Here is a 27,958-nt window from a genome sequence, read left to right on the forward strand (position 1 = left end):
TGGCCTACCTGGGGGCTTCTAGAAAACGAAGTGCGGGAAACCGCTCTTCTTTTTTTTGTGGGATTCGCGGACCCCAAAATGTGTTTTTTGCCCCTCGGGTCCCTGTGGCCTAGTGGGTCAAGGTATTTCTACCCTGCCAACTTTTCGCGTTTTTGTCCTTTTTTTGTGACTCTGTTGTAGAGAGTCACAAGATGGCTGCCAACACTTCTTGGTTTGAAGTGTTGGCAGCCAATCAGAATCAAGCTTGTGATAGGAAGGGTTCCCTGACCCCACCGCGGTCACCAGATCGATATTTTTTATTTCTCAGGAACTACTGAACGGATTTACACCATTTAGAGCAAACAGTGCATTCTGGACAAAGAGGTATCGCTCTGCCAAATTTAGTGTAATTCCGTTCAACAGTTAGGGCTGTAGCCGAAACAAAATTTTCCTATGGAGAGAATGCGTTTTGGGACCCCCTCTTTTTCTCGGCCTCTGCTTCATGAATCACCCCGAAACATTCAAGATCGGAGCCGACAGGAGCGGGCCATTAGTTTTGGAAATTTCACGAAGATTCGTCAACCAACGCCAAAGAAATTGGCAAAAGAAAAAAAGCTTTTTAAATAGAAAGAAAGTCCTAACTACCTACTGGTGACCACCAGAAGGTAATATATATATATATACACACATATACATATACACACACACACACACACACATATGTATAGGCTTTGGAACAGCTGTATTCATCCATTGGTCTATCATACACACTTTGCTTCCATCCCCCACAGCATGCCGTTGGGAAGTGCGACAAGATCCTACTTCAACCAATGGCTCCCTTGCACTATATGAATGTATATGGTCTATAGAGATAGCACCAACCATGGTGCATATGTATAGCGCCAACCTAGCCCAAAAGGCAGCGGAGCGTGTGTACATGGTCAAAGGGAAGCTTAAAGTTAGCGAGTAATAGGAGGTGACGTCAAGTTGTGGACAGTTAATGCATTATAATTTAGTGTTCTTTAATGAGGCGAGCCTTCAATTCTTTCCAAAACTGGAGCAGCTTTGGGGCAATCCTGATAGATATAGGCATGTTGTTCTAGATCTGGGTGTATAGATAGAAAAGGTCTGTTATTGGGTGACTGGTTGCGGGAGGGGTGGGCTTCTCAGGCAGCAACTATTATTTCTGTTAGGATGAAGACACAAGCGATGCAGAGAGGCAGGAAATGCGACACACCTCTGCAGGTAGAGGACTCTAGAAGCTTCCCCCACTTCAAAGCGGGCACCAGCTACAAATATTGGACCCTCAGACTAAACTCGTGGGATCACTTCTGGACTTGTGGACTCTGCCAAGAAGAAGGACTACCCAGCTGTGAAGTATGTCCTGCTTGCTGACCAAGGACTGCTTTGCTGCAGAGGCCTGCTGTTTCTGCTCCATGGCTATTGTGAACCACCATAATGAATCCAGCCTGCCTGTGTGGACTCAGTACTACAGGAACTCACCAAGGGTCAGTTGTCTGGCTGCCTGTTCAAGCCACAGGATCTTGCACCGCAGCTCCTCGTGGACGGTCATCAAATCAGCCTCTGTGCAACATATCTCTACATTGAACCATGCATCGCAGCTCCTCGTCGATGGTTCCTTGAAGCCAGCCAGCGCATCTTGATGCCCAGGCCACAAGGTACTTTTTCAAGGGGCTGTACTCAGTCCTGTATACAGCCCATGCTCCATCGCTGTCGACCAGAACTTATGACAGGACCAGATAACTGTGATTGGAGCTTTTTGCTTTTTAGTGCTTGATTTGTATAAAATCTTAAATTACATATCTCTGGCACTACTAATTGAACAACTAATCTTTCGTTTTGGTGTCAATTAATTTATTACATTTTACTCGATTTCTAAATTGGTGTGGATCTCTTGTGTTGTGTTTCCACAGTATTGCTGTTTGAGAGCTGCATTAACACTTTACACATTGCCTCTACGTTAAACTGGACTGCTTTTGTGCCAAGAGGGTAGAGCACAGTTTAATTTGGGGTTTCCTTGTTTACCCACAATAAGAACTGTGATTGCTGCTTTAGTTATGTTTCACCCTCCCACCCCCCAACAAGTACTCCAATTTCCCACAGGCAGTATGTCTTAAATGATTAACCATGATAGCAGAACACAAACATGGCAGCAGCCTTACCAAATGAGATGGCCAGTCGAGGTTTAACAATCTATGTTAAATCTTCACGTATCTTTTGACAAGGGAGGTGTAGTAGTTAAACCTGCTGACTATTGGAATCTAATATTTATTGTTTGTCTGTTCTTTAATTTTAACAGCTAACGGTTTAATAAAATATATACCAAACCGGTTTCTTGGGATCTACTTGGTGGTTGTTCAAGAATGGCTCGTGTGAGATAAAAAGGGTTGCAATCTGGGTCTCGGGGGTTATAGCATATTTAAAAGCCCTTTTTCTCACTATTGCTTAGTGGATGGGTTACGTGTCCTCGATTATATGATTACCATATACACCTTATCCATCGGTTTCGCTGCAGTTGGTCAGGTTAATCCGATTTTCCTAACAGACAATCTAGTTTCAGGGAGTTTTGCAACAATTTTTTACCACAGTAACGATACGAGGCATGAAGAGCAGTCACTGCACAAAGGTCTGGGTGCGGCTGTTGTAGGTTTGTAAAGTTTACACAAGCTACCACTTTAAAATAAAAGTGCAAAGATAGGAAAAAACAAGGTACTTTAGTGGTGCAGAAAGCAAGAAATACAAATTTGTCAATTATCAATGTCATGAGTGAATACATGGAGTTAAAGGCAGACTGAGTCACTGCAGAAGCTTGGATGTCTAGCACAGGCTAGCCTGTTCAATGTGCAGATAGAGGAGGGTTCATTGCACTGCAGGCCAGCTCTGCAAGTCGCTTACACAACACGTAGTATGCCTCTAGGAGAGGAAGTAAAATGGGGAAAACTTACATTTTCTTCTTCATCTGACCTTTGAGGCGGCGAGAGGGCTCCCTTTGTGACCAAATCACTATTTCTCTTTCTGTGCAAACGCTAGCAGTGAGTAAATCTCTGCTCTGCTTGTGTTTGATGGTGTTTGTTGATGGAGATCCTAGAACCATTGGTCCATGGTTCTCGGTGCCCTCTCCCTTGCAGAGAGGGCCCACCTGCTCCTCAACAAGGATATCTGACAGACCTGTGCAACACTAGTAGAGAACAGCCTAGACTTTTGTTCAGAAATCGTATACTTTTTAAAGTATAAACAATTTTAAACAAGTCTTTTCTCTGAAATCTACAATGAATCTATGCCTGTAACTTAGGTCTGACAAGCATTTATTATAAAACAGAACACAGAATTTACAGTACACATATTAATAAAGTGGTATGTACAAGGTCAGCCCGCAAAATCCACTATAGTTTAAATTTCTGAACCGAAAGTTCTTGCTGTTTCTTCGCCTTTTTCTGTGCATTCTTGGCATCTTTGATCTGCAGTTTGACTTGATCTTGCAACTGAGAAAAGAATGCTTGAGATGACTTGAGAGCTTTATCCTTTCCAGCATCCTGAACGAAATAGAAAAAAAACAGATTTAAGATAAATTCACCATAATAATTTCTCTCAAGAGGATAACATCACGGAATCATCTTTATACTATATACAGGAAAGTGAGACTTATAGAGTTCGTTTATAAATTCAGTGATATTTAGCAGTTTGGTTTTCATGTTCTCTGGCCCACTAATGGGGAGGGAATAACATTAACAATGGTCCAATGTTTCAAACACCGAGTAGATTGCTGCATTGCAACAAACTAGAAGCTTTTTGTAGTGCAGGTCATAACTGTATGTTTCCAGTTAATTTTTGATGTTGCTGGTGAAAGTTGCATTACTATCTGAAATATCAACGTGGTCATTTTATTCGGAAACATTTGTGCCATGCATCTATTTCTGACTTATGGTGTGTGATGCATTTGTCACAAATAATTTTTTATCAATCTAGCTGCCTTGAGATACTTTACCAACTCAGTGCCTCCAATGCTGATGTGGAACTATGCCACGACGAGAGGACCAGGAGAGGGAAGAGGCAAATACACTAGTGTGTTAAGGGTCGAGGTACGGGTCTGACTGCTACCATTCTGGGATCCCAATATGCAGGCCCAGGTAAAAAAAGCAAATTCACAGCTCTAACACAATAGATTCATATCTCTGCTTGATTTAAAGCTCTCTACATATGCTCATTTGCAAAACAATAACTGTATTACATTTAGGGATTAGTTTTCCTTTGTGGAACCAAACCTGAAAAAAATTTCACCCTGCCAAATTAGTGCATTGATGGTGCTGTCTCTCTCTAAAAGTCAAACATGCAGGTAAGAAGCTGTATTTTCTTGGGGTGGGGTGACTACCCACTGTGAGAAGTTGGCCTGGCATATGCATTCCACTATTCTAGTGGGAACCTTGCACCAGTCCAAACGACCCTTATTGATGCTAGGTTTAAAGAAAACCTATATAGAAAAATATCCTAGTGGTAGCTGTGGAGAGCAGCCTTGAGGCTAAGTCTTGAAGGAATGTAAAGCAGCTAGTTTTACCAGTCTATAATCTCGTGAATGACTAAATGAAAGGAGAACCACACCAGGTATATATATATATATATATATATATATATATATATATATATATATATATAAAATATATGTATTTAATCTAAACACACCCCTCTAGTCTCTTTATGAGGCTAGAGGCAAAAGTACATATAGTAAACTTATTTAGCACACAGTAAATTAGCACAATATATGATTAGCCCTAGGGGCGTCATAAACCATATACTAAGTAAGTGGTATAAGAACCACGACAGAGACAAGGCCTAGGACCTTTAGAACCGCTGGGGCAACCAGGAACCACCCAAGGTAGTGACGCAGGAGACCCACGGGGGACGCGTGCAGTGTCTAAACACAGCCGCGAATCACCATTGACTTCTATGGAGAAAGATGCGATTAGAATTTGAAAGATTACAGACACTTAGGAGTGGATGTGGATGTGGAGCAAACCCCTTGAGAACTAGACAGTTCGAGAGTCAACACCCACGGGAGCACCGGAGTACTCGAGTTACCTCACCCAGGGAAGCCGGGTGCATAGGTGTCTTTTCGTGTCGGGTTTCGTCGTCGCTTTCTATGACGAGCTGCGGAAAAGTGCTGCAGGCATCCAAGTGGGAAGTGTCCGGATGGATCCAAGGGTGGATCGGAGATCTGAAGAACCTGAAAGCGCAGAGAGGACAGAGTCTGGGTCACTTGCCTGTGACGAGGGGCAAGATAGTCGAATGCCCACCGATGTCCGGTGATTTCAGGTGCGAAAGGTGAAGCTTGACTCTTCAGCCATGAGGACCAAGAGGCATCGACGACAACCAGGAGCTGGATTCGAGCTGTCCCATGTCGGGTGTCGAGTGCTGCGGTGTCGGTATCCGGATTGGACCCAACAAGCCTTGCTAACAGCAACCCACGCAGAATGCAAAGATTGGCTTCGGAGCAGACCAGCAAGGTCTGAGGGACTCACCCTTTGGATTGGAGTCAAGGCACGACTGGAACAACCAGGGTAGCCCAAGAAACAAAAGAGTTACCTTCGTGGGGGCCCAACAGTCGACGGACCAGGGATCGCGGAGGGGGCTCGAGCAGAAATGCTAGAAGCGGGCCCACAGAACACTCGTGGAGTGTATGCCCACAATCTTCGGTGCAGATGGTGCTCAGGGCTTGGACTACGAGTAGCCCAATGCACAACTTCGGGAAAACTTGGGTAGTAGGTGCACTAGCAAATGTGCACGGTGTCAAGGGGTTCCGGTTCCACGTCTCTTGTGATGGCTGCGGGTCTCAGCTTTGCTGGGATCTTGGGTCGGGCTCGGAGATGTCTGGAAGTCTGGGTCCTGTGTCGGAGCCTTGGAAATGCAGACCGGTAAGATGCTTCTTTGGTGCCTGTTTGAACAGGGGAGTCACTCCTTGACCCCAAGGGAGATTCTTCCGTCTTCTAGTCGATACAGAATATCGAAGTTACAGGATATATGTTGTAGAGTTTCGTCCAGGTATAATCTAAAGTCTTAAGGAATGGGTTCCTATACTTGTATTAAGTTTAGGGGTTGGACTTACTCTAGGGACCCACCTATGGGAGGACCCAGGGTGGGGGTGGTAACACCCATTCCCCTTTGTCCAGTTTCGCGCCAGAGCTGGGGTTGAGTGCCCCTGCAACCGGTTTGAACTAGGGTATGCACGGGGACACCAAGTGTGCCCCCAACACTGTCTGAAAAGCATTCACTGAATGCACCCACCCAGCCCCAATACACTAAAGCCTGTCTGGGGAGATGGATCCATCTCCCTGTGACAGGAAACCTATTGTCCAGGCCTCCCCTGCCGGAGTTTCGTCCAGCAGCAGGAGGTCAGACTCTTGTCTGGCTGCAGCATCCATTTTGTGACGCTGTTGCTCTTTTAAACTATTACCGGTCAGGAAAGTGTGTACATGTCTTCTCCCTCTAGAAGGATGGAATTCTACCCCCGCCGCCAGGACTGACTGGGGGGGTGGGAAGGGGGGGGTGAGGGGAGAGGGATAGGTTTCCAAAGTGTTTGACACCAAACACGACATGTTTTTGATGCAGCCATTCCAAAGTTAGCATTTACCGTGAGGTTATAATGCACTTAAAGAGTATATGGTATGGCTGTATCACAGAACAGCTTCAGAGAATAGATTCCGAAAGCTGCAGAGGGGTCCTGTTCATGCATGGGCACAAGCTCACACAAAACATAGCACTCTGCCTTCAGGATTAAGGTCTGGCATAGGAGTGACTTATACGTGTATATGTGTGTCATTAGAGGTAGATATAGGTAGCCTATATCTTAGTAAGGGGTGCAAGCACCACCTTACTCAGGCTGCAGTAGCAGACCTGTGGTGCCATTTTGGAAGGCTTCCCAGGTGTGGCATAATACATGCTACAGCCCCTGGTAGACCTCTGGTGTACCTATACCCTTGGTACCTAAGGTACCATATACTAGGGACTCACAAGGTTAACCCAGTAATCAATCTGGAGTGTACTTAAAGTACATGTAATCAATTTAGAGAGGAAGCAGCTACGCTGGGGTCCTGAATAGCAGGGCCCCAGCCAGACTAAAGTCGAAAAACAGTGAAACACCAGCAAAAAAAGGGGGGGGGGGGGTAACCATAGTAAGCAGATCCTACTCTCCTAAACACACACCTCAAGGAATAATCAAAACCTACGTCAGGGTGAACCTTTAAAGTCATTAAATTAACCTGAGTATAATATTCTAGTAGCTATCGTACAGAGCAGACCGGCTTAACATAGGGGAACATTTGTGAAGTATTTATGCAGTACCAAAACAGTAATAAAGTCAAAATGGAAAACAATAAAAATCCCAGGCCAAATTAGAAACAGAGTGAAATGTAATATACAAAATGACACCACAATGACAAAAATCCAATAAGAGAACCGGAGATATGATTTTTGAAAGTTTTCAAGCAGGACTAGCTTTAAGAAGCACAAAGCGCAATTGACAGTCAAGCGTCACCGTAGACCTGACCTAGGGCTGGTATGAAGCATGTCTGCGATGTATTACGGATTCCATACAGGCACTTAGAGACTCACAGGGTGTCAGGCAAAGGCCAACAGCAAGGTCCAGTTGCCACTGATCAACTAGGTAGATGCAGAGAAGGCCTTTTGTAGTTTGTTGTATCTCTATAGTTTGAACAGGAAGTCAGCCTTAGGACTGTGAAGTCCACTTCTTTGTCCAGGGTACAAGAGGGAGCAGGTCCAGTCCTTTAGGGTGACTCGCAGATTATAGACAGCAGCTCCAGTCCTCTTCTGTTTTTCCTCAGGTCCTTCAGTGTTCTGAAGTGGGTGCCAGGAGGTCCACATTTATGCCTGGCACTAGCGAGTTGGTAGGAATGTCTCCTGGACATGCCCCAGTCAATGAGATAAAAGTTCCCAGAGCCAACTCTACCCACTTTGGGCATTTTTTAAGATATCAATAGTATATGGCCACACTAAGCTTGGGCTCTGAGGGCTAGGTGTGTGTGGGCAGTGCACCATCATAATCCCAGTGTCCTCCCACATCCGACACTGAAGTCCAGTTTGAGGTAGCCACTGTACCCACAATAAATCCAGAGACAGAGGTCTGGTAGGACAAAAGCACCAAACAGGTGCTGGATATACAAGAATCGGCTTGGAATCCTGTTACCTTCCTTTCATGCGACTCAGCAGACATGTCGAGCAGAAATCTGACAATGTGCTGTCAAAAGGAGCCCCACCCTGCATATTCCATCAAGCTTAAAGGATTCACCTCTCTTAAGGTCAGTCTATTGTTTGCTCCTGGGAGGATTTTCACACCTAATGATTACTGGCTGGGAGCTGACAGATTATGCTTAGTTGTATTCTGACACTTCAGCTTTTCCTTAATATGTATTGAAAATCTGATTTCACTGGTGAATTGGATTTAAATAACTATTGAAAATAGTAAATTATTTTTCTAGATAGTCCCATTCCCAAGGTACGGTTTTAGGATTTTAATCTGTTCTCTGGTTTTCTACAAAGGAAAGCTAGACCTGCAACACTGAGAAATAGCTTTTGGGTGCTTGTCACTGTAAGAAAGTGTTAGTATTTAAAGTAGGATGTGTACAAATTAAATTTTATGCACCTTGCCTTGTGGTCTACAAGGTCTATGTAAGGGAGACTTATTAATATTTAAAAGGGAGCAGTCACAAGGATTTATTTTGACAGGTCAAACTTGACAGTTTTTACATTGCTAGAGTGGGTAGGCCTCAAGCCATGTTTGCACTACAGCTGTAGTGGATGGAACAATAGGTGCTGGAGTCTACTAGTGGTGTTCAATTTCCAGGCCATGGGTGCTCCTTGTACCATATAGTAGCAACTTATAGGTAAGTTATAGATACCTATTAGGAATGTGTGAATTGCCAATATTTAAAGGAGGCGCACAGGCGCTTTACTACTAATTAGCAGGGGTAAACTGCAGAGTTCTAAAGCCAAGAAAAAATAGAGTCCAGCAAAATGCAAAAACTCCATGGTTACTACTCAGAAAAGGCAGATTTCCCACAATGCCTCAACTCAAGGTACAGCAATTGTGAGCTGTGTTAAAGGTAACAGGATGTAATAGCGGACCAGATACACTTTACAGGTGCTAGTCAATTATTGGCCTCTTTCATTCTCAGTGTGCTAGAGGATGGTAGTCTGGGAAGAGACTCCCTACCAGGAGCAGATCCAAGACAGAGGAAAGCCCCTGTAGTTTGCAGACCTAGGCCACTTGATCTAAAAAGAAAGACTGAAAATCAATAAGATCAGAATATCCAAAACCATAATGTCAGAGATTTTGTTGGAGATATTAGGGGAGGATGGTTTCAAACTCCTCCTCTCCTCATATTCCGCTTTTCTTTTAGATGTCCCCATGTTAGACTTTTAGTATCCCAGGGGGCTTTCCTGCTCATTATCTTGTATGTTGTTATAGCACCTACCTGAACACTAATACAAATAACTCATTATATCGATTTTTAGCTGAAAGGCATTGTTTAAAACAAATTAAGTGGCATGACTGGGCATCATGGTGAACGGACTCTATGTGAACACCCATTGTGATGCAGTCTGGCAGCAGCAACCACAAAGGAGGACAGCCTACAACTGTGAATCATTCCACAGGACAGGGCAGGTAAAGAGATTCATCAAGAGCCATGCAATTTGAGACATTCCTGTATGCAAGGCCAAAACATTTGACGAGTGTATTAAACCCACCCACATGTGGGAAGAACAGCAAAGATGGCCCGACTGTGGTTTAAGTAGTGAAATGGCACAGGGGCTCCTGGAATCCGCCATTGGCACGGACACGGATGGAAAACCTGCCTCACCATACTAAGACCTGGAGAGCGCAGCATGCATGCACTATACATCAAAGAAGAACAAAACCCGGAAGGAGGTGAAACGTGACAAGAAGACAGCGCATACAGGGTACCTGGGGAAACTGGAGAAAGACAAGAGAGAGGAGTTACTATGCCAGATGGTATTCATCTTTTATGACAGGCCATATGGCTGACTAGGTTTGCAGCAGGCAACTGGAGACGTATCCATTTAGAAGACCCCTATGAGCATTTAATTAGACCTCTGACATCATCAGGGGAAGATCACATTAATTTTTCCTGAGCTACCGTCACTGTTTTGGACCTTTTCCCTTCTTCTGGGTAAGGTTTTTTACTTGTCTTGGTAACATGAATGAGGGTGCACTAATTCAAATTAGCTGTAGACATATTACCCACAGGATGTTTTGCCCGAAGGCCTTAATCCACTTGCAAGAATACCGAGAAAACGGTTAATGTTCGTCCGGGGAGGCGGGAGGGTTGCTTATGACTTTGATGAGTATACCCCTGGAAGAGAACTAGGATTACAGGTAAGTAACTTATCCTTCTCTTCCAGGGGATACTCATCAATAGTCATAAGCACTGAATAGAGTAGTAATCCCATACCCACTTCCGCACGGACGAGCAAAAAAAACCAGCAAACTAATTTGACGTACACATGTTAAACTGTATTAACAAGTTTCACAGTGAGGCTTGCCCAACCTGAGCATCTGTAGTGGCGAGTAAAAGTATGAACTGATCGCCACGTAGCTGCTTTACAAATTTCTGCTATGGGGACATTCCTCAGGAGAGCCATGGTAGAAGCTTTCCCCCTAGTGGAATGGGCCTTAGGCTTCCCCGGAAGGGATTTGTTGGCCAATTGGTAGGACAGTAGAATACAAGAAACTATCCATCTAGAAATGGATCTTTTGAAATCCTCAGAACCTGTGTTAACAGGACCATAGTTAATAAACAAATGTTCTGATTTCCTCAGAGTCTTTGTTGTGTCCAAATAACACTTCAGAACCCTCTTGAGATCTAGGGAGTGGAGAGAACTTTCCGGAGAATTCAAAGGATTCTGAAAAAAGGTAGGTAAAGTGATAGTCTGGTTAATATGAAAGTCCAAGACTATTTTAGGCAAAACACCTAGGATGTGTTCTGATAGCGTGAAACACAGTATATGGTTCCATATAGCAAAGAGCCTCAATCACCCTGCGAGCAGTTGTAATGGCCACCAGGAACGCGGCTTTCCATGTTAAATGCTGTAAGGAAGCTTTATGAATTGGCTCGAAAGGAGCCCCCATTGACTTTGTTAGCACAATGTTAAGTTCCCATGGAGGAGAAGGAGTTCTGACTGGTGGGTAAACCTTTCTAAAACCCTCAAGAAAATGCTTTACCACAGCAATCCTAAACAAAGAAGTCTGGTTGGGGGACTTCCTATAGGCTGTGATAGCTGCAAGGTGGACTTTGATAGAAGAGAACTGAAGACCAGATCTAGCTAAATGCAGCAAGTACGGTCAAATCAACTTATTCCTGACCCCGAATGGGATCATGTCCATTGTCCACACACCACAGGAAGAAACGCTTCCACTTGAAGGCATATAAACTCCTCGTGGAAGGTCTTTTCGCTTCTTTGAGAATAGACATACAGTCTGGATTCAATTGTAGGTGTCCATATTGTATGACTTCAGGAGCCATGCGGAGGGAGGACACGTTGGGGTGGAATACTCTCCCTGCCTGTTTGGAGGGGAGATCCGGGTGGCATGGTAACCTCCTGTGTGGCACTTCCGATAGTTGAAGGAGGTCCGGAAACCACCACTGGCGAGGCCACTCTGGGGCTATTAGGATCATCCTGTAGTTGATCCTGTACAGCTTGTTGATTACAACTGGGATCACCGGAATCGGTGGAAAAGCGTACAGTAAGCTCTGAGACCATTCGATCAAAAGGACATTCCCTTGAGATCCTTGTTGGGGAAACCTGGATGTGAAGACAGGGCATTTTGCATTTACCGCGTCTGCAAACAGTTCGATGTTTGGCATTCCCCATTCTTGAAAGATGCTGTGAGCGACCACGTTATTGAGAGCCCAATCGTGGGCTTCGAATAAGTCTCTGCTGAGGAAGTCCGCCTGGGAGTTGAGAGAGCCTGGTAGATGAATGGCTACTATTGATAGGTCTCTCGCTAGAAGCCAGTTCCATATGGTTTGAGACTATGGAAAGCGTTCTTGATCAGGTACCGCCCCGTTTGTTCAAATAATACATCGTTGTTGTATTGTCCGTTTGGATTAGAATGGAGCGAGACTTGGACGGAAACAGGGACTTGGGAGCTAGATGTATGGCTCTCAGCTTTAACAGGTTGATGTGGTAGCTCTTTTCGGAGTCGGACCATAGAACTTGTACTTGCAGAGGACCCATATGAGCACCCCAACCCTGGAGAGAGGTGTCCGTGACTATAGTCTGGGTTGGAGGATCCTGGTGGAAAGGGACTCCCTTCATCAGGTGCGATGGCTTCATCTACCACCGGATGGAGTCTTTGGCTGATTGGTGGAGAATGACATGATCCTCCCAGCGCCCCGATACTTGCATCCGCTGGTCCTCTAAACATTGTTGAAGTGGACGCATGTGTAATCGTGCGTTTGGTACTATAAAAATGCAAGACGCCATCGATCCCAGTAGTGATAACACCTGTTGAACTGTCGGGAGATGCGTGTGAAGAAGGGTCAGGAATTTTCTTTGGATTGATGACAACCTTTCCTCCGAAGGACACACGCTTGCTTTTTCGGTGTCCAGGGAGGAGCCTAGGTAATGAATCTTTTGCGCTGGATTTTGAATATGCTACTTACCAGTATGCATCTGTTCTTGGCATGTAGGGCTGCTAACATTCATATCTTAGCATCAGATCGCCGCCTAGTGTTGGGTCCGGATGATCGCACATTGTTGTCCTGGAAGAGTCTTCGAAGTATCCTGAGATAGGTGGCTCCTCCCCTGGACGACAGTGCGCATGGGCATTGGCTCCATCCCCAGATTGTTTTTCGCCATTGTGGCAGAAGATGGAGTGAAAAGTGTAAAGGATGTCCATGCTAATGATTGAATACAATAGTATATCTGCAGCTGCGACAGGCACCGGGGAGGAGGGTGGGCGATATGAATGTTAGCAGCCCTACATGCCAAGAACAGATGCATACTGGTAAGTAGCATATTCAGTTCGAGGCATGTGGGCTGCTAAATTCATATCTTAGCATAGACTACATAGCAGTCCCTCCATCAGCGGCGGTTGCCCGTGCTAGCTGCAGAAACCTGAAAAAGTGTCTTGAGAACAGCCTGTCCTACAGCAGCTTGCTGCTTGGAATGCACATCAACACAGTAGTGTTTTGTAAAGGTATGTGGGGTAACCCACGTGGCTGCTCTGCAAATGTCTTTTAAAGGAATGTTCCCCAGGAAAGCCATGGATGCCCCCAATTTGCGTGTGGAGTGCGCCCTTGGGGGTATCGTTAAAGTGCGCTTGGCCTTTTGATAACAGATTTGGATGCACTTAACGATCCACCTGGCTATTCCTGCTTTGGAAAAAGGGTTGCCTTTGTGCTGTGGTGAGAAGGCAACAAAAAGTTGTTTTGTTTTCCTAAAGTGTTGTGTTCTGTCTATTTAGTACATCAACGCCCTCCGTACGTCTAACGTATGGAGCATTCTTTCCGCTACCGTTTGTGGGTTTTGGAAGAATGCCGGTAAGTCAATAGTTTGGTTGAGATGAAACTGTGACACCACCTTCGGAAGGAATTTGGGGTTAGTACGTAGCACTACCCTATTTGGATGAATCTGAATGAATGGCTCTTGGATTGTGAGCGCTTGTAGCTCACTAACACGCCTCAGTGACGTAATAGCAATGAGGAAAGCTACTTTCCACGTTAGGAACTGGAGTTCACATGAGTGCAGTGGCTCAAAGGGTGGTCCCATCAGTCTGGTGAGGACCACATTGAGGTTCCACACCGGAGCTGGCGGTGTTCTTGGGGGAATGACTCGTTTCAGACCTTCAAGGAAAGCTTTAATGGCAGGCACCCTGAAGACAGAGAGATGCTGCCTATTCTGAAGATAAGCTGCGATGGCGGATAGATGTATCCGAATAGAAGTGAACGCTAGATTGCACTTGTAAAGATGTAGCAGATAGCAAATGATGTTAGGGATAGATGCATCTAGCGGGTTGATGTCATTGGCTGTACAGTAAATGACAAAACGCTTCCATTTTGCAGCATAGCATGCTCTGGTAGTAGGCTTCCTTGCCTCCTTGATGATGTCCATGCATTCTGGAGGTAGGTGGAGGTATCCAAACTCTAGGACTTCAGGAGCCAGATCGCCAGGTTGAGCTGTTGCGGATCTGGATGCTGAATGTCTCCATGGTTCTGCGTTAAAAGTCTGGGCGTGAGGCGCAGTCTTTGATGCGGCACCACTGAGAGTTCGAGGAACGTGGTGTACCATGCTTGGCGCGCCCACGTTGGAGCAGCCAGGATGAGAGTCATCGAGTGCTGCCTTAGCTTTCTTGCCACCAGCGGTATCAGAGGGGCTGGCGGAAAAGCGTACGCAAATTTGCCTGACCAGTTCATCCATATCGCATTCCCCTGCGACTGTGGGTGAGGGAACCTGGCGGCAAAGTGTTGGCATTTTGCGTTTTCTTTTGTTGCAAACAGGTCTATCTCCGGATGACCCCACTGCTGGAAGTACGGGTGGAGTACAGATGGGTGTAACTCCCACTCGTGCATTTGATGGCTGTATCTGCTGAGCAGATACGCCATCTGATTGTCCTTGCCCGGGAGGTGTTCTGCAATGAGGAAGATGTTCCTCTGAATGGCCCACCGCCACATGCCCTGAGCCAGATGAGACAGCTGTGGCGAGTGGGTGCCTCCCTGCTTTTGAATGTAGTACATCGCGGTCATGTTGTCCGTCCGGACTAACACTACCTTGTTGCACAGATGTACAATGAAGGACTTGAGCGCCATGAAGATTGCCATCAGTTCTAGATAGTTGATGTGCATCTTCTGTTGCTGCGTCGTCCATAGTCCCTGCACTGTGTAAGTGAGCAGATGAGCTCCCCATCCCTGGAGAGATGCGTCCGTTGTCAGGGTAATCTGTGGCACTGGCTCCTGGAACAGTCGGCCCTTGCAAAGGTTGTGTGGAGTCCACCAATGCAGAGAGTCATATGCCCGACTGGTAACCAACACTAGGTCTGTTAATTGTCCTTGAGCCTGTGTCCACTGATTTGCTAAGCATTCTGGAGCGGGCGCATATGCAACCGTGCGTGAGGGACTATGAAGATGCAGGAGGCCATCATGCCTATCAACTGCATGAACACTCTCGCTGGAAGTGAGTGTTGTGGTCTGAACTTCTGGATCAGAGACTGCATGCTGTTTATCCTGACTTGGTTTGGTTGAGCCATGGCCGTCGGGGTATTGATCGTTGCACCTAGAAACTGCCGGACATGTGCCGGCTGAAGATGCGACTTTGGGTAGTTCAACGAGAAACCTAGATCGTGAAGGAGGTGAATGGTAGTCGACATGTCCGCGGCGCACTGTTGTTTCGACTTGGCTTGAACGAGCCAGTCGTCCAGGTAGGGGTAGACATGGATGTTCTGCCTCCTGAGGTGCGCTGCTACTGTCGCCAGACACTTGGTAAACACTCTTGGGGCTGTGGTCACTCCGAAGGGTAGGACCTTGAACTGATAATGCCTGCCTTGGATAGTGAACCTGAGGTATTTTCTGTGGGACGGGTGTAGTGGTATGTGGAAATAAGCATCCTTGAGGTCTAAGGTTGCTAAGAAGTCCCCTTGGTTTAACAAGGGAAGAATCTGTTTCAGTGTGAGCATATGGAAATGTTCTGACAGTATATACAGGTTGAGGGGACGTAGATCTAGAATGGGCCTGAGATCCGTCGTCCTTCGGAATAAGGAAGTACAGGGAATATACCCCTGTGCCTTCCTCCTCTACTGGCACGAGCTCGATTGCGCCTTTTTGCAGCATCACCACTACTTCCTGCTGCAATAAGTGCAAGTGCTCTGCGGACATGGGCCGTTGCCTTGGTGGGATGTTGGGTGGAGTGGATTTTAACTCTAGACAATAACCGTACTGGACAAGTTGTCGCACCCACCTGTCTGTGGTGATGTTTCTCCAGACGGGCAGGAACTGCTGTAGTCTCCCCCCGACAGGTGTTAAGTGGTCGGGGGGCAGTGACAGAGAGTCACTGTTTGCTTGGGGCAGAGGAGCGGGAGTTGTTGTTCCCTCTGCCACGTCCTCTGGTGCTGTTTCCTCGGTAACCCCCCTTGTTCTGTTTGGGGTACGAGGATTGTGCTCCACCTCTAGAGAATTGTGATTGTTGACCCATCTGTCCTCTGGTGACTCCACGTGCACCTGAGCGACGAAAATTGTTGCCACGAAACTGTTGTGATTGTAGGGCCCCCATAGACTTAGCAGTTTCGGTGTCTTTCTTAATTTTTTCTAGGGTGGTGTCCACATCTGGACCAAACAGTCTATCAGGATTGACTGGCTGATTAAGTATGGTTGTCTGAATGTCAGGTTTAAACCCCGATATGCGGAGCCACGCCTGTCGTCTCAGCATGACGCTAGTGTTAATGGCCCTAGCTGCTGTGTCTGCGGCATCAAGTGCACACTTTATGGCTGCGTTGGAGATCAGTTTTCCCTCTTCTATAAGCAGTTTGGTGCCCTCTTGAAACTGCGAAGGCAGGTGTTCTAAAACCCGCTCTAGGGTGTCGTAATGCGCCCTATCATAACGTGCCAAGAGTGCCTGTGTATTTGCAATACGCCAAAAATTGGCAGCCTGTGCAGCTACCCTTTTGCCTCCTGCCTCTAGCACCTTGGACTCCTTATCCGGGGGAGGAGCTTCACCCGTTGTTTGGGAGTTGGCCCTTTTGCGGGCATTTGCGACCACCAGGGAGTCAAGCGGCAACTGTCCCCGAATGTATGCAGGGTCTGCAGGTGCTGGTCTGTACTTCTTTTCGATACGTGGATTGACCACTCTCGCCCTGGTAGGTTCCTTAAAGATGTCCGCAGCATGTTTGAGGACCCCTTTGAGCATAGGCAGTGTCTTTACTGTCCGTTCAGAGACTGAAAAAGTGTCAAATAGAAAGTCTTCTTCTACTGGGTCAGCATGCATGTCCACATCATGATTAGCAGCTGCCCTTTCAATGAGTGCATGAAAACCTGCAGAATCTTCTGTTGGGGATGCACGTGCAGTGAAAGGCTGTGGGTCTTGCCCCACATCTTGGGTGCCTTGGTCACCAATGTCATCATATGAATCCGGCTGTGCATCTGGTTCATTGATGGGGAAAGTGTATTGGTCATCTTCAACATATCCCTCACCCTCAGAGTGTTCTGGGGAAGGAGTTGGGCTCCTTCTTGGAGGAGGCTGGATAGGTTCCATGAGGCCTGAAGCGTCTTGAGGAAGCCTTTTTTTCTTTAGGGGGATGACATAGGAGTCCACTGGCTGTGAAGTGATCCTCCTCTTGTAAAGGGTCAATTTGCCCGTGTCTGCGTCGATAAAACGCTCAGAATCCTCTTCAGAGTCGAGTACCCGACTTGAAAGTGCCCCTGCCGTTGAAGAATCCGACTTGTTTGGCGTCGATTTCGTTGAAAAGGCCTTTGGCGTCTCTTTTGGCGGCAGAAGGAAGAGAAGTTTACCCGCAGGCTTCACCGGAATGTCCATCGGCTTCTGTGGCGATGGCATCGGAGCCGGCGTAGCAGAGGCCTTCTCCCTGATTCTCTGTAGTGAAGAGGCGATGGGGGACGCGTCACTTACAGTGGCCTTTGGCGCCGACGAGGAGGTCTTGACCTTGCCCTCGGATCCGACGTCCTGTCGGCCCTTCTGAGTTTTGGACGATGATGCCGCAGCCGCCGACCCAGAGTCCTTGGACCGATGCGCAGATGTGCCAGCCTTCGATCCGTGTGATTTTGTCGGCTCCGTCACCACCACGCGTCCGACTAAAGGAATCCCAGTCGGAACCGGAGCCGTGTCGCTGGCTTTGGCGGGCTTTGACGGCGTCGCAGCGGTTGACCCGTGCCGACCACCCTTCTTAGAGGATCCCTCCTCTGGCGCCGATTTCGACCCTGTGGAATCGACAGATTTCTTCGACTTTTGTGGACCGGAGGTCGACGGAGTCGATGAAGCAGCGGGTGTAGTAGTTTTTGGTGGTACGGCCGCCATCTTAGGGTCGCTCGAATCGATAAGTTTCGGTTTCGTTTTCGGGTCGGCCATTTTAGGTGTAGTCGATACCGTAGGTTTCAGTTTCGATACGGGCTGCGCAGCAAGTATGTCCGTGGCCGGGCCTGAAGGCGGGGCCGTGGCTTGCGGTACGGGGACTTGGGTAAGGCCGACAGGCGATCCCGTGACCCGATCTTGATTTTCGTAACCTTCGGGGCATAGCTCGTCCCCTGAGCTATCTTCCGCGGCCCCATAAATCTCTTCGACGTCCCCTACCTCGTCGACGTATTCAAGGCCTTGATCCACGACTCCGTCGTCGTCTTCCGGATCTGCCTCGACCTCCGTCTCGGGCGGGGAGATTTGAAGATGATGGCTCTGGTCCTCCTCTTCTCGGTCGCCGAAGATGTTTTCTGGATCCGGGGCCGCTTGTCTGGCCTCAAGGCGCACCGCGCGCCGAAGCTTGAGTGTCTTCTTTGACCTGAATTTTGCGCAGGCCCTGCAGTTGTCTTCGTTATGGTCTGGTGAAAGGCATTTGTTACAGACCGGGTGCACGTCGATATGTGGGTATTTGGACCCACAGAGCGGACAGTACTTAAACGGACTCCGCTCCATGCTGGAAAGTTGCGTCGTGTCGCGATGAGAAGGCCTCGATGTCCGAAGAGTGCAAGCACTCCGTTGATTCCGACTCCAAGAGACGGAAGAACTCAAGACCGTGCGCAAACAATACCGACGCAAAGAATACAAGGCCTTTTGGCCGTAAAAAGTTAGTTTTTCTCGGTTCCGACAGAGAGACGTCGATACATTTGGAGAATGTTCGGGGAGCTGATTTGAGCCTGAACGGGAGAACTGAGTACTGGTAAGGTTGAAAAGACACTCAAAATCGTCGAAATTTGCGATGTTTCTTTGATATTGGTACGTGGAAGTATGCGTCCTGTATGTCGATGGAGCACATCCAATCCTCTTGATGAAGCTGTGGGAAAATTTTATGGAGTGCTATCATTCGAAATTTCTCTCTGCGAATGTATTTGTTCAACAGTCTCAAGTCCAGTATCGGTCTGTACTCTGTGGAGGGGCCTCTTTTTTGCACAAGGAAGTAACAAGAGTAGACTGCTTGATTTCTTTGAGGAGCAGGGACTTTTTATATAGCTCCTTTCTTCAATAAGGGGTTTACCTCAGTTTGTAACAATAATTGGTCGGGGTGAGAAATGCCTCTCAGAGGTATAGATGGAGAGGAGTTTTGAACTTAAGAAGATAGCCATTTTGAACAATGTTGATGACTCATTTGTCTATTGTTATACGTTTCCACTCCTCCAGATGTAGTGAAACACTTACTCCCACCGGAGTGGACAACAGTTTTGGAGGAAGACACACCAAATTGCTTTTGTGGCTGCTATGTGCTGTTGACTGCTGTTTGTTTCCACCTCTGCCACGTCCCGGTCTACGTTGTTGGAACTGGGACCTTTGCTGTGTTTGACCTTGGTTCTGCGATGACCAGTTAGAGCAGTAACCCCGCTTCTGGAAAGAGTGTTTGTCATACGAACGAAAGCAACAATGAAATTCCTTCTTCTTTTCAAGGCCTACAGCCTTGAGGGTATCCAACTCAGTTTTAATTTTTGACATTTCGCCTTCCGAATGTGTACCAAACAACAATGAGCCATTAAAGGGCAGATTGACTATCTTTCCTTGAGCATCGGGCTTGAGACCCGTGAGTTGAAGCCATGCTTATCTTCGAGAGCAAATACCGTGAGCATATCCATGGGCTGCCAAATCTGCAGAATCGGCCGCTGTACTAATGATCTGGTTAGCTACCAGGCAACCTTCCTGTACGATCTCTAGAAAATCCCTTTGATATTCTCTGGGTAATTTCTCTGTGAATCTTGTTAAAGAGTCCCGTAAGGACCGTTCATATCGTCCCAGTAGAGCGGCTGCACTAGCCACCCTCATGACAGATCTTGAAGTACTGCACATTCTCCGTCCCAAAGAATCCATGTTTTTGCTATCCTTCTCTGGAGGAGTAGATGAAATAGAAGTATTGGAATGTGCTTTCCTGGCAGCGGCAGCTATAAGGGAATCCGGTGGCGGATCAGACCGCAGAAACAAAGGATCTTGGTCCTTGTATTTTTTTAAATCCTTGCGGGACCCGAGCCCACTGTGGCAGGTGTCAAAATGGTTTTTATTGCAGGCTCTAACAATCCTGGCACCAAAGGTAGAAGGGACTTTGCCGAAGCTCGATGGTGCAGCGTTTCAAATATGATGGAAGTAATCACCTGAGGCACAGTCATGGTTATGTTCAACTTGCTGGCACCTCTACAGAGCACCTCGTTGAATGTATTAATATCATCAACAGGGGAAACCCTGGATGGTGGAGTTGGAGATAGTCGTGGATTAATCTCTATACGATGACCTTGTTGATGAGGTCGTTGTAGGAGACCTCTGTCTTCTCCTTGGTGTGTGCGATCGGCAGGACCTTGAGCGCTCTTTAGAGCGTGAGCACCGTCTTAAGGGAGATCTGGATCGCCTCCGGGACCTACCAGCGGAATGTCATCAAGATTCCGTGGGAGGAGGTTTCTCTGTAGGTCTGGGTTGGATCTTCCAGTGTCTAATGTCCTCCAACCATCTGGGTGACATGTTAATAGGAGATTTGTTCCCACTAGCCGGAGAGCCCTCCGGTGTAACCTGTATGATGGTTATACCAGGCAAGGAAGAAGCTTCCTTCGACGTCGAGCGCCGTGATCTCGCCGTCGGTCTTTCTACGCCTTCAGCAGGAATAACATGCCGCTCCCTCGACGTCGAACGGGATGAGCCACTATCGACGATGACCGTGGTGGTGACACACTTGACGGTGGAGTCTATGGGACGAAGCTCTCGACGTCGGTCTCTTCGACATCGACCGCGGGTGTTCCTGCGGTATCTTCGATGTCGACCAGGCCCTCGACATAGATCGCTGACGGCACCGAGAGGGTCATCTGGAGTGTCTCACCGCCGACCTTCGAGAAGGGGGCGGAGATCTCAATGGTGACCTCTATATTGATGTTGACGGGCGATTAGACTTTGACTGAGGTCTATCAAGCTTCGAGCCCGAGGCATGTCTCGACATCGACTTACTTCTCAACTGCGATCTCCTCTTCGACGTCGATCTCGCTTGCGTCGTTGGTCTTGTCGACTTTTCTACGGCGATATTGCCTTCGACCTTACTTTCTTAGTTGGTTTCGACGTCAACGACGCGCTGTGATGCTTTTTCTTACTTCTAGCATCTGGTGATGCTGATCTTCTCTCTGTCTTTCAATGTTCTTCTTGAAAGTTGAAGACCGTGGTAGCATGTCTCTGTGTCGTGAGAAGAAGATAGGCACACGACGCAGGCCGAATGAGGATCGGATTTGGCCATCTTCTTCCCACAGGAAAGACATTTATAAAATAAAGGTGGCATATCTGACTAAAAAGAATGACCAATTAGTCAACAAAATAATGGTAAAGACAGCCGGTAACAAGAAATGTTGAAAAAAGTAGTTAGAATATAAATTCCGACTGGAAGAAGTCAAAATCATTTAAGCTCAAACTCCAGGTTCCTCACAGAAGGAGCCAGAAAAAAGAACTGACCTGTCACTTGTGATGCATGATGGGAGCAGGGGTCTCCTGGAGGCCTTAAAGGCAAAGTGCTCAGGGTCTCTGAGGCCTTAAAGGCGAGGTGCCAGTTTCCTTTTCTGTACAAAGATGGTATTTATTTATGCAGCCTTTCTTATGCTAATTGCCTGCTATTACCGGTTTTCTTTTATGAAATAAAAGGTTATTGCGGAATGCTATTACTGTGCATGTCCTTCTCTCACATTATATGTATGTGTGTGATATTCATACTAGAGAAATACATGCAATTATGGCTTCTTAGCCTACTGGATATGTATGGGGCTGTATTTCTGTTATACATGTGTATGTGTGTGTTTATTTAGTACTAAGTACTTCTTTTCTAAAACACACATATATATGTATTTAAGTATATGCCATGGGTTCCCGCACGTGGGCGGAGATAATTCAGTGCTTAGGACTATTGATGAGTATCCCCTGGAAGAGAAGTAGGAGTAATTAACAAGTGTTGTGTTTCCGGGGAAGGAGATGGAGGAGGGGAAGGGTTAATACCCACGTGTTTCCTCTTTAAAGGCTTCATCTGAGCCAGATTTGAGTTTAAGTCGCAATAGGTCCAGTTTTTGGATTGATGTATTGTTCCTTTTGTTCCAGGTCCGGTTTTGGAGGTGGAACATCGAAACGAGGCTCCTTCAATGGTATCGGAGCATCTTTATGTTTCGGTACCAAAGTTTTCAGTGCCGGTGTCTTGAGTGCCGAGTATTTAGGTTCCATAGCCAATTACGGCATCCAAGGATGTGGGCCTGAGACGGGTTTTGGCTTTGCCCCCGAAGGTTTCAGCATGGTGATCGAGAGTGGATGACTCGATCCCGAGCCAGAAGGCTTGGACATATGTTTCTGTGCCGGTACCGAAGGCGGGCGTTGGAAACATTTTCTCGGTGCCAACCAAAGCCCGAAGGCAGAGGTGGGAGCGGAGTGTTTTTCTTTGGCTGAGTTGGACTTTGGGGCAAGGAGGGGATCGGTACTCACGATACGCTGACCTTGCGGGATGTCTTCATCCACATTGGAGCCAGACTCGGAGACGGAGATATGATCTTCTTGTTCTTCCTCAGCTCCTATGGCATAGACCGTTTCCTGTTCGGAATCTTCTCCGAAGAGGTCCGGAATGGAGCTGGTGTTTTGGCTCTGCATGTCGCAACGTCGAGCCTGAAGGTCGCAGTGCGTTTTCTTCAAGCGGAAAGATTTACACACATTGTAGTCTTGTTTGTTGTGCTCCGCAGATAAGCATAGGTTGTACACTTCATGCTATTCAGTGCGTGGGAACTTCGCGTGGCACAGAGGGCAGAATTTGAATGGAGTCTGTTCCATCGACTGCGAGGCGGATAGACGTGGGTAGGCCCAATAGCCTTCCACGAGTTTCCATATTGAAAATACTTTTTGTTTTAAATCCGATACGCAGAGAGGGGAAATACGTGATCGAAAACAATACTGTCAAGGGTAAGTGGATTGCGCACCGAGGGAAACCAGTGAAACAGTGTAGAACCGGCGAGCAGCAATTCACGTCCGAACCTGATGGCGGAGAAAAACAATCTAACAATGGAGTCGATGCCCATGCGCACTATCACCGAAAAGAGGAGTCACCTACCTCGTGACTGGAAAGACTTCTTCAAAGAAAAACAACTTGCAAACATCTGACCCAACACTAGATGGCAGGAGTTTGCAAAACATGTGATATATATATCAGTCACACATGGCTCACTCCAAGGCTCCCGGGCGCTCTAAGGCGGTGCATCAGAAGAGCGGCAGAGCCAAGCCGCAAATTAATCGATTAGGGTTTCCCCGAGGGGCAGTTTTTCTTCGTGCACTCGCAGGCTAATATAAACGATATCCAGCCAATATCTTGTAGTTAGGTTGTTTTAATAACAGCAAGCCAGCATCTTCCTTACACGTTTCAGTCTCACCAGAGACCTTGCTCACAGGACTGTTAACAAACCACAATCAGTTTTTTGTGTGAAATAAATAAAGTGCAACATACAACGTGACATCATTTCCTGTTCTTGGCACAGGGCATTGTGGGACATGTAGTCTTTAGGTTATCTGATCTAAATTGCAGGATTCATGTTCCTTACGTGGTGCAATGTGGGGTTTGTAGTGCAACTATAATTCTTAATAGTGCGACTATTTACAATGTGTCATGTAAATTACATGTTTTAGAAATACAGGTTACCATTTTTATATGCCTATTACCATAGGATAAATGTGACTTTGTCAGAGATAATGCCCTCCAGTGGGCTGAATTATAACCTGTACTCTCGATTTATTCTAACCATTCGGCCCTCCAGTGGGTGTTCAATTGGGTATTTCTGATTTCCTTATGACTCTCAGTCTTGATGCTGTTGTTCCTGCATTGCGGTACAAAAGGGGTGGTGATGGACGGAGCATCTGAACCAATCAAACACTCACACCCAGTCAAAAGATCTGGGTTTAATCCAACACCACCACTAATCCTCTCTCACGCACCCCCCCCACCCCCCCCAACATCCTCACCTACCCGATCAGCAACACACTCACTAACAGTTCCAACCCCATCCACCTCACATGCACCACCCCCTATCATCGATTTCCTGCCCAATAGCACCAACACCACCACTAATACTCTCTCACTCACCCCATCATCCACCCCCGCCCCGACATCGCCACCTACCCGATCAGCAACACACTCACTAACAATTCCAACTCCAACTCCATCCACCTCAAATGCACCCCCTCCCCTCACCCCCCGTCTCTAGTAACACAGACACTAGCTCTCCATCAATCCCCAGCCCCAATACCGTACCCAACCCCACGCTTGACACTATCATGGCCACCCTCCTACAATTGAGAGAAGAACTCCACACCCTCAGAGAGTTTCTCTTCACACGCCCCAGACACCCCCTTCCCATCTCCACTTCCCGACCTAACATCCTAGCTCCCTCACACCGTTCTCGACATAACAACCTAGCCCCCTCACACCGCTCTCGACCGTACAACCTAGCCCCCTCATACCACACGCACCCCCCCCCAGTGGACCACTATCCCCTCTCGCAACACCTCCAAACGCCCTCGACGCACCATCAGGACGCTATCGGACCTCGACATACTCACCCTACTCCGTACATATGTCTCGGCTCGCCCAAACTCCATGGCCACGACACATCTGCCCATTCCTACGATTCTCTCTAACCCTCGTAGGCACCCCATGCAGAACAACAGAAGCTCTGTCCCCAACAACCTCACTAGGGTACCCTTCACTCAAGATCACCCACCCACCCTCTGCACCCCCAAGCTCAAATGCACACTTCTCAACTGTAGATCGGCCCAAAGACACTCCTCGGAGGTCGCGGACCTCATCATCTCTCTGAACCTTGACCTAGCCATCCTTACTGAAACATGGTTAACTGAATCCTCTGCTCCTTTCATGGACATCCTAGTCCCCCCTAACTATTGCATCATTCGACTTGATAGACCCAGGAAGACAGGCGGTGGAATTGCTTGCATCTACAAGAGCAACCTTGCAATTATTAGAGTCTCCGCCCCCTCTCTTACCTCCTGTGAATACTTCTGCCTTGAGGTCATCAGTGAAAACAAACCTATTTGTTCACTACACATCATCTACCACCCTCCTGGGGACAACCTCACGTTCTCCCAACAACTCATGGACATTATTTCAATCAACTCAGGCCGGCAAAACACACAAATTTTCCTTGGAGACTACAATCTTCACTGGAATGATGGTAGTGACGCAGTGGTCAATAGCCTCAAAAATTACCTTAGCGCCTCCGACCTCACCCAAATTTGCAACAGCCCGACCCATGACAAAGGATCTATCCTTGACCTCATCATCTCCAAAGAAGGCACTATTCAACATGATTCAATCCAACCCTGTGACTGGTCAGATCACCATATTGTCACCTTCTACATTAACGAAAAAGTGAAACGGATCCCGGTCCAATCCTCCAAGCCCAAAGTTTGGAAAAGAGACTTGAAGAAACTCAAGCCAAACACCGTACCCCCTAACAGCTGCAATCTCCTACTTCCCCCGTCCGACGTTACGGACGTTCAGTGCTTAACTGACCAATACCACAACGCTATGACCTCAATAATCAATGAGGCTGCACCGATGCAACTGAAAAGAGACACCTCCAAGATCTCTAACCCTTGGTACAACGGGAGTCTCAATGAAGACAGACGGGCCATGCGAATGGCAGAGCGCACATGGAGATCTGTTCCCTCGGCACAGCACCTAAAAATTCTTAAGAAAAAGAGAAACGCATACTTCAGGAAAATAAAGCGCTCAAAGTCGGATTTCTTCAGACTCCAGCTCGACCAAGCAAAAAAACGTCCAAGAAAATTGTTTGAGATAATTCGATCCCAATGCAAGGAACAACCCCAAGCAGCCGACACCATGGTCAATGCACCTTCCTGTGAAGACTTCTCTGCTTTCTTTAAACAAAAAACTGACAACATAAGGAACAATCTCCTCATTGACGCAAACCTCTACTCCAAACACCACTGCACAACATCCAATGAACCAAAAAACAATGCAACATGGTCAGCCTTTGACACGTACTCTGAAGAAGAAATTGGCAACCTACTCAGCACCCTGAAACCCTTAAATCACCTCAGTGACCCTCTTCCCGCTAACGCTGTAAAAGACTTCACCCCGTTCATCCTTCCACTCTGGACTAAAATTATCAATAGCTCGCTTCAGCAAGGAATGATACCTGACTCCCTCAAAGTGGGACAAGTAACACCTTTACTAAAGAAACCAACAGCTGACCCCACTGATCTAAACAATTACCACCCTATCACCAACATTCCCACTCTTGCCAAACTGTTGGAGAAATGCGTTCAACTACAATTGACAAAGCACATAGAACAGTTTGACCTCCTCAACTCTCACCAATCAGGCTTCCGAGCAGGGCACAGTACCGAAACGGCTATGACTCACATAATCGACGATGCCCTCCAAATCTTAGATCACAATGACTCCTGCCTGCTTATCCTTCTTGATCTCTCTTCGGCATTCGACACTGTGAAACATGAGAACTTACTGGAACTTTTAAAGACAAGAATGGGTCTCTCAGGGACTGTTCTTCAGTGGTTCACCTCATTTCTTCACAACAGATCTCAGAAATTCAAGAGCAACAACTTGATGTCCTCCCCAGTACCTGTATCATTAGGTGTACCTCAAGGTTCCTGCCTATCCCCTACTTTGTTCAACCTAGTTATGGAACCTCTCACCTCCTTACTACAAGCTTCCAATGTACACTTCCACATGTACGCCGATGACACTCAATTGTACCTCAAACTACAATCCCCCAAAGACATCATGCGTCTGAACTCAACGATCAGAAGCACCCAAGCATGGCTGGCCGATAACCACCTCAAACTCAATGCCATGAAAACGGAGTTCCTTCTGATCTCACCTCCTGCGAAAATATCCAACACTCAAACTTGGCTGAAACACCTAACTGCACTCAATGTCCAGCCGACCATCGTGGACTCCGCAAAATCTCTAGGTATAACACTTGACGCCAGTCTCAACATGCAACAGCATATCAGCAAGGCAACCAAGGGAGCGAACTTCCAAATAAATACCTTGAGGAAACTCAAACCCTTCCTCCCAGCCAAAGACTTCCAAACTGCTGTACAAGCGCTAATCATCCCTCGCATAGACTACGGCAGCATCGCCCTCAGCGGCCTCCCCTAACTACAACTGCACCCCTGAGAGCCTCACTAAACGCGGCAGCGAGACTCATCACTGGATCAAAAAAACATTCACATATCACCCCTGACTTCAAGTCCCTGAATTGGCTGCCTTTTGAAGCCAGAATACACCTGAAAATTGCCTGCCTGACACACAAGGCTATACACCTGAACTCACCCAGCTACCTCACTCAGAAGCTGACAATCTCAGGCGGCTCGAGATCCACCAGAAGCGCAAAGAATCTTCTGCTGAAACCACGAAGATTCCGGAAGGAAAGAACTTACAAACGCTCCTTCTCAGGAATGGCGCCGAGGATCTGGAACTCACTACCTCCTGAAACTAGGCTCATCCCCATCTCTTTTCTTTTTAAGAAAAAAGTTAAAGCTATCCTCATGGCTAAATTTACCTGAATTCCCACCCACGATCTTTTAAGACTCTGTTTCGATCTATATTCGTGCTCGATCCAGGTGCACAGCTGTTTTGATTTTACCTGTATTACCGACCTTTCCCGATTGCTATTACTATGTGTATTTTATTTTATGCTCCCTCTTGTACCCACCCTCCCTTGCATATGTTAAGCGC

The 27,958-nt window shown here is 47.1% G+C and overlaps 1 protein-coding gene across 1 annotated transcript in view; it reads right to left on the bottom strand.

The window, feature by feature from the left end:
- Positions 1-3,288: 3,288 nt before the first annotated feature.
- The window catches only part of MPHOSPH10 (M-phase phosphoprotein 10), a 223,162-nt gene continuing 198,492 nt past the window's right edge, over positions 3,289-27,958 (bottom strand). Inside the window, exon 11 of the mRNA XM_078684919.1 lies at positions 3,289-3,533. Coding sequence (XP_078541045.1) covers positions 3,384-3,533 — 150 coding nt within the window. The 3' untranslated portion in view covers positions 3,289-3,383. The remainder of the gene's footprint in view (positions 3,534-27,958) is intronic.

Source organism: Lissotriton helveticus, chromosome 3_2 (assembly GCF_964261635.1).
Source record: "Lissotriton helveticus chromosome 3_2, aLisHel1.1, whole genome shotgun sequence".
Classification (NCBI taxonomy): domain Eukaryota; kingdom Metazoa; phylum Chordata; class Amphibia; order Caudata; family Salamandridae; genus Lissotriton; species Lissotriton helveticus.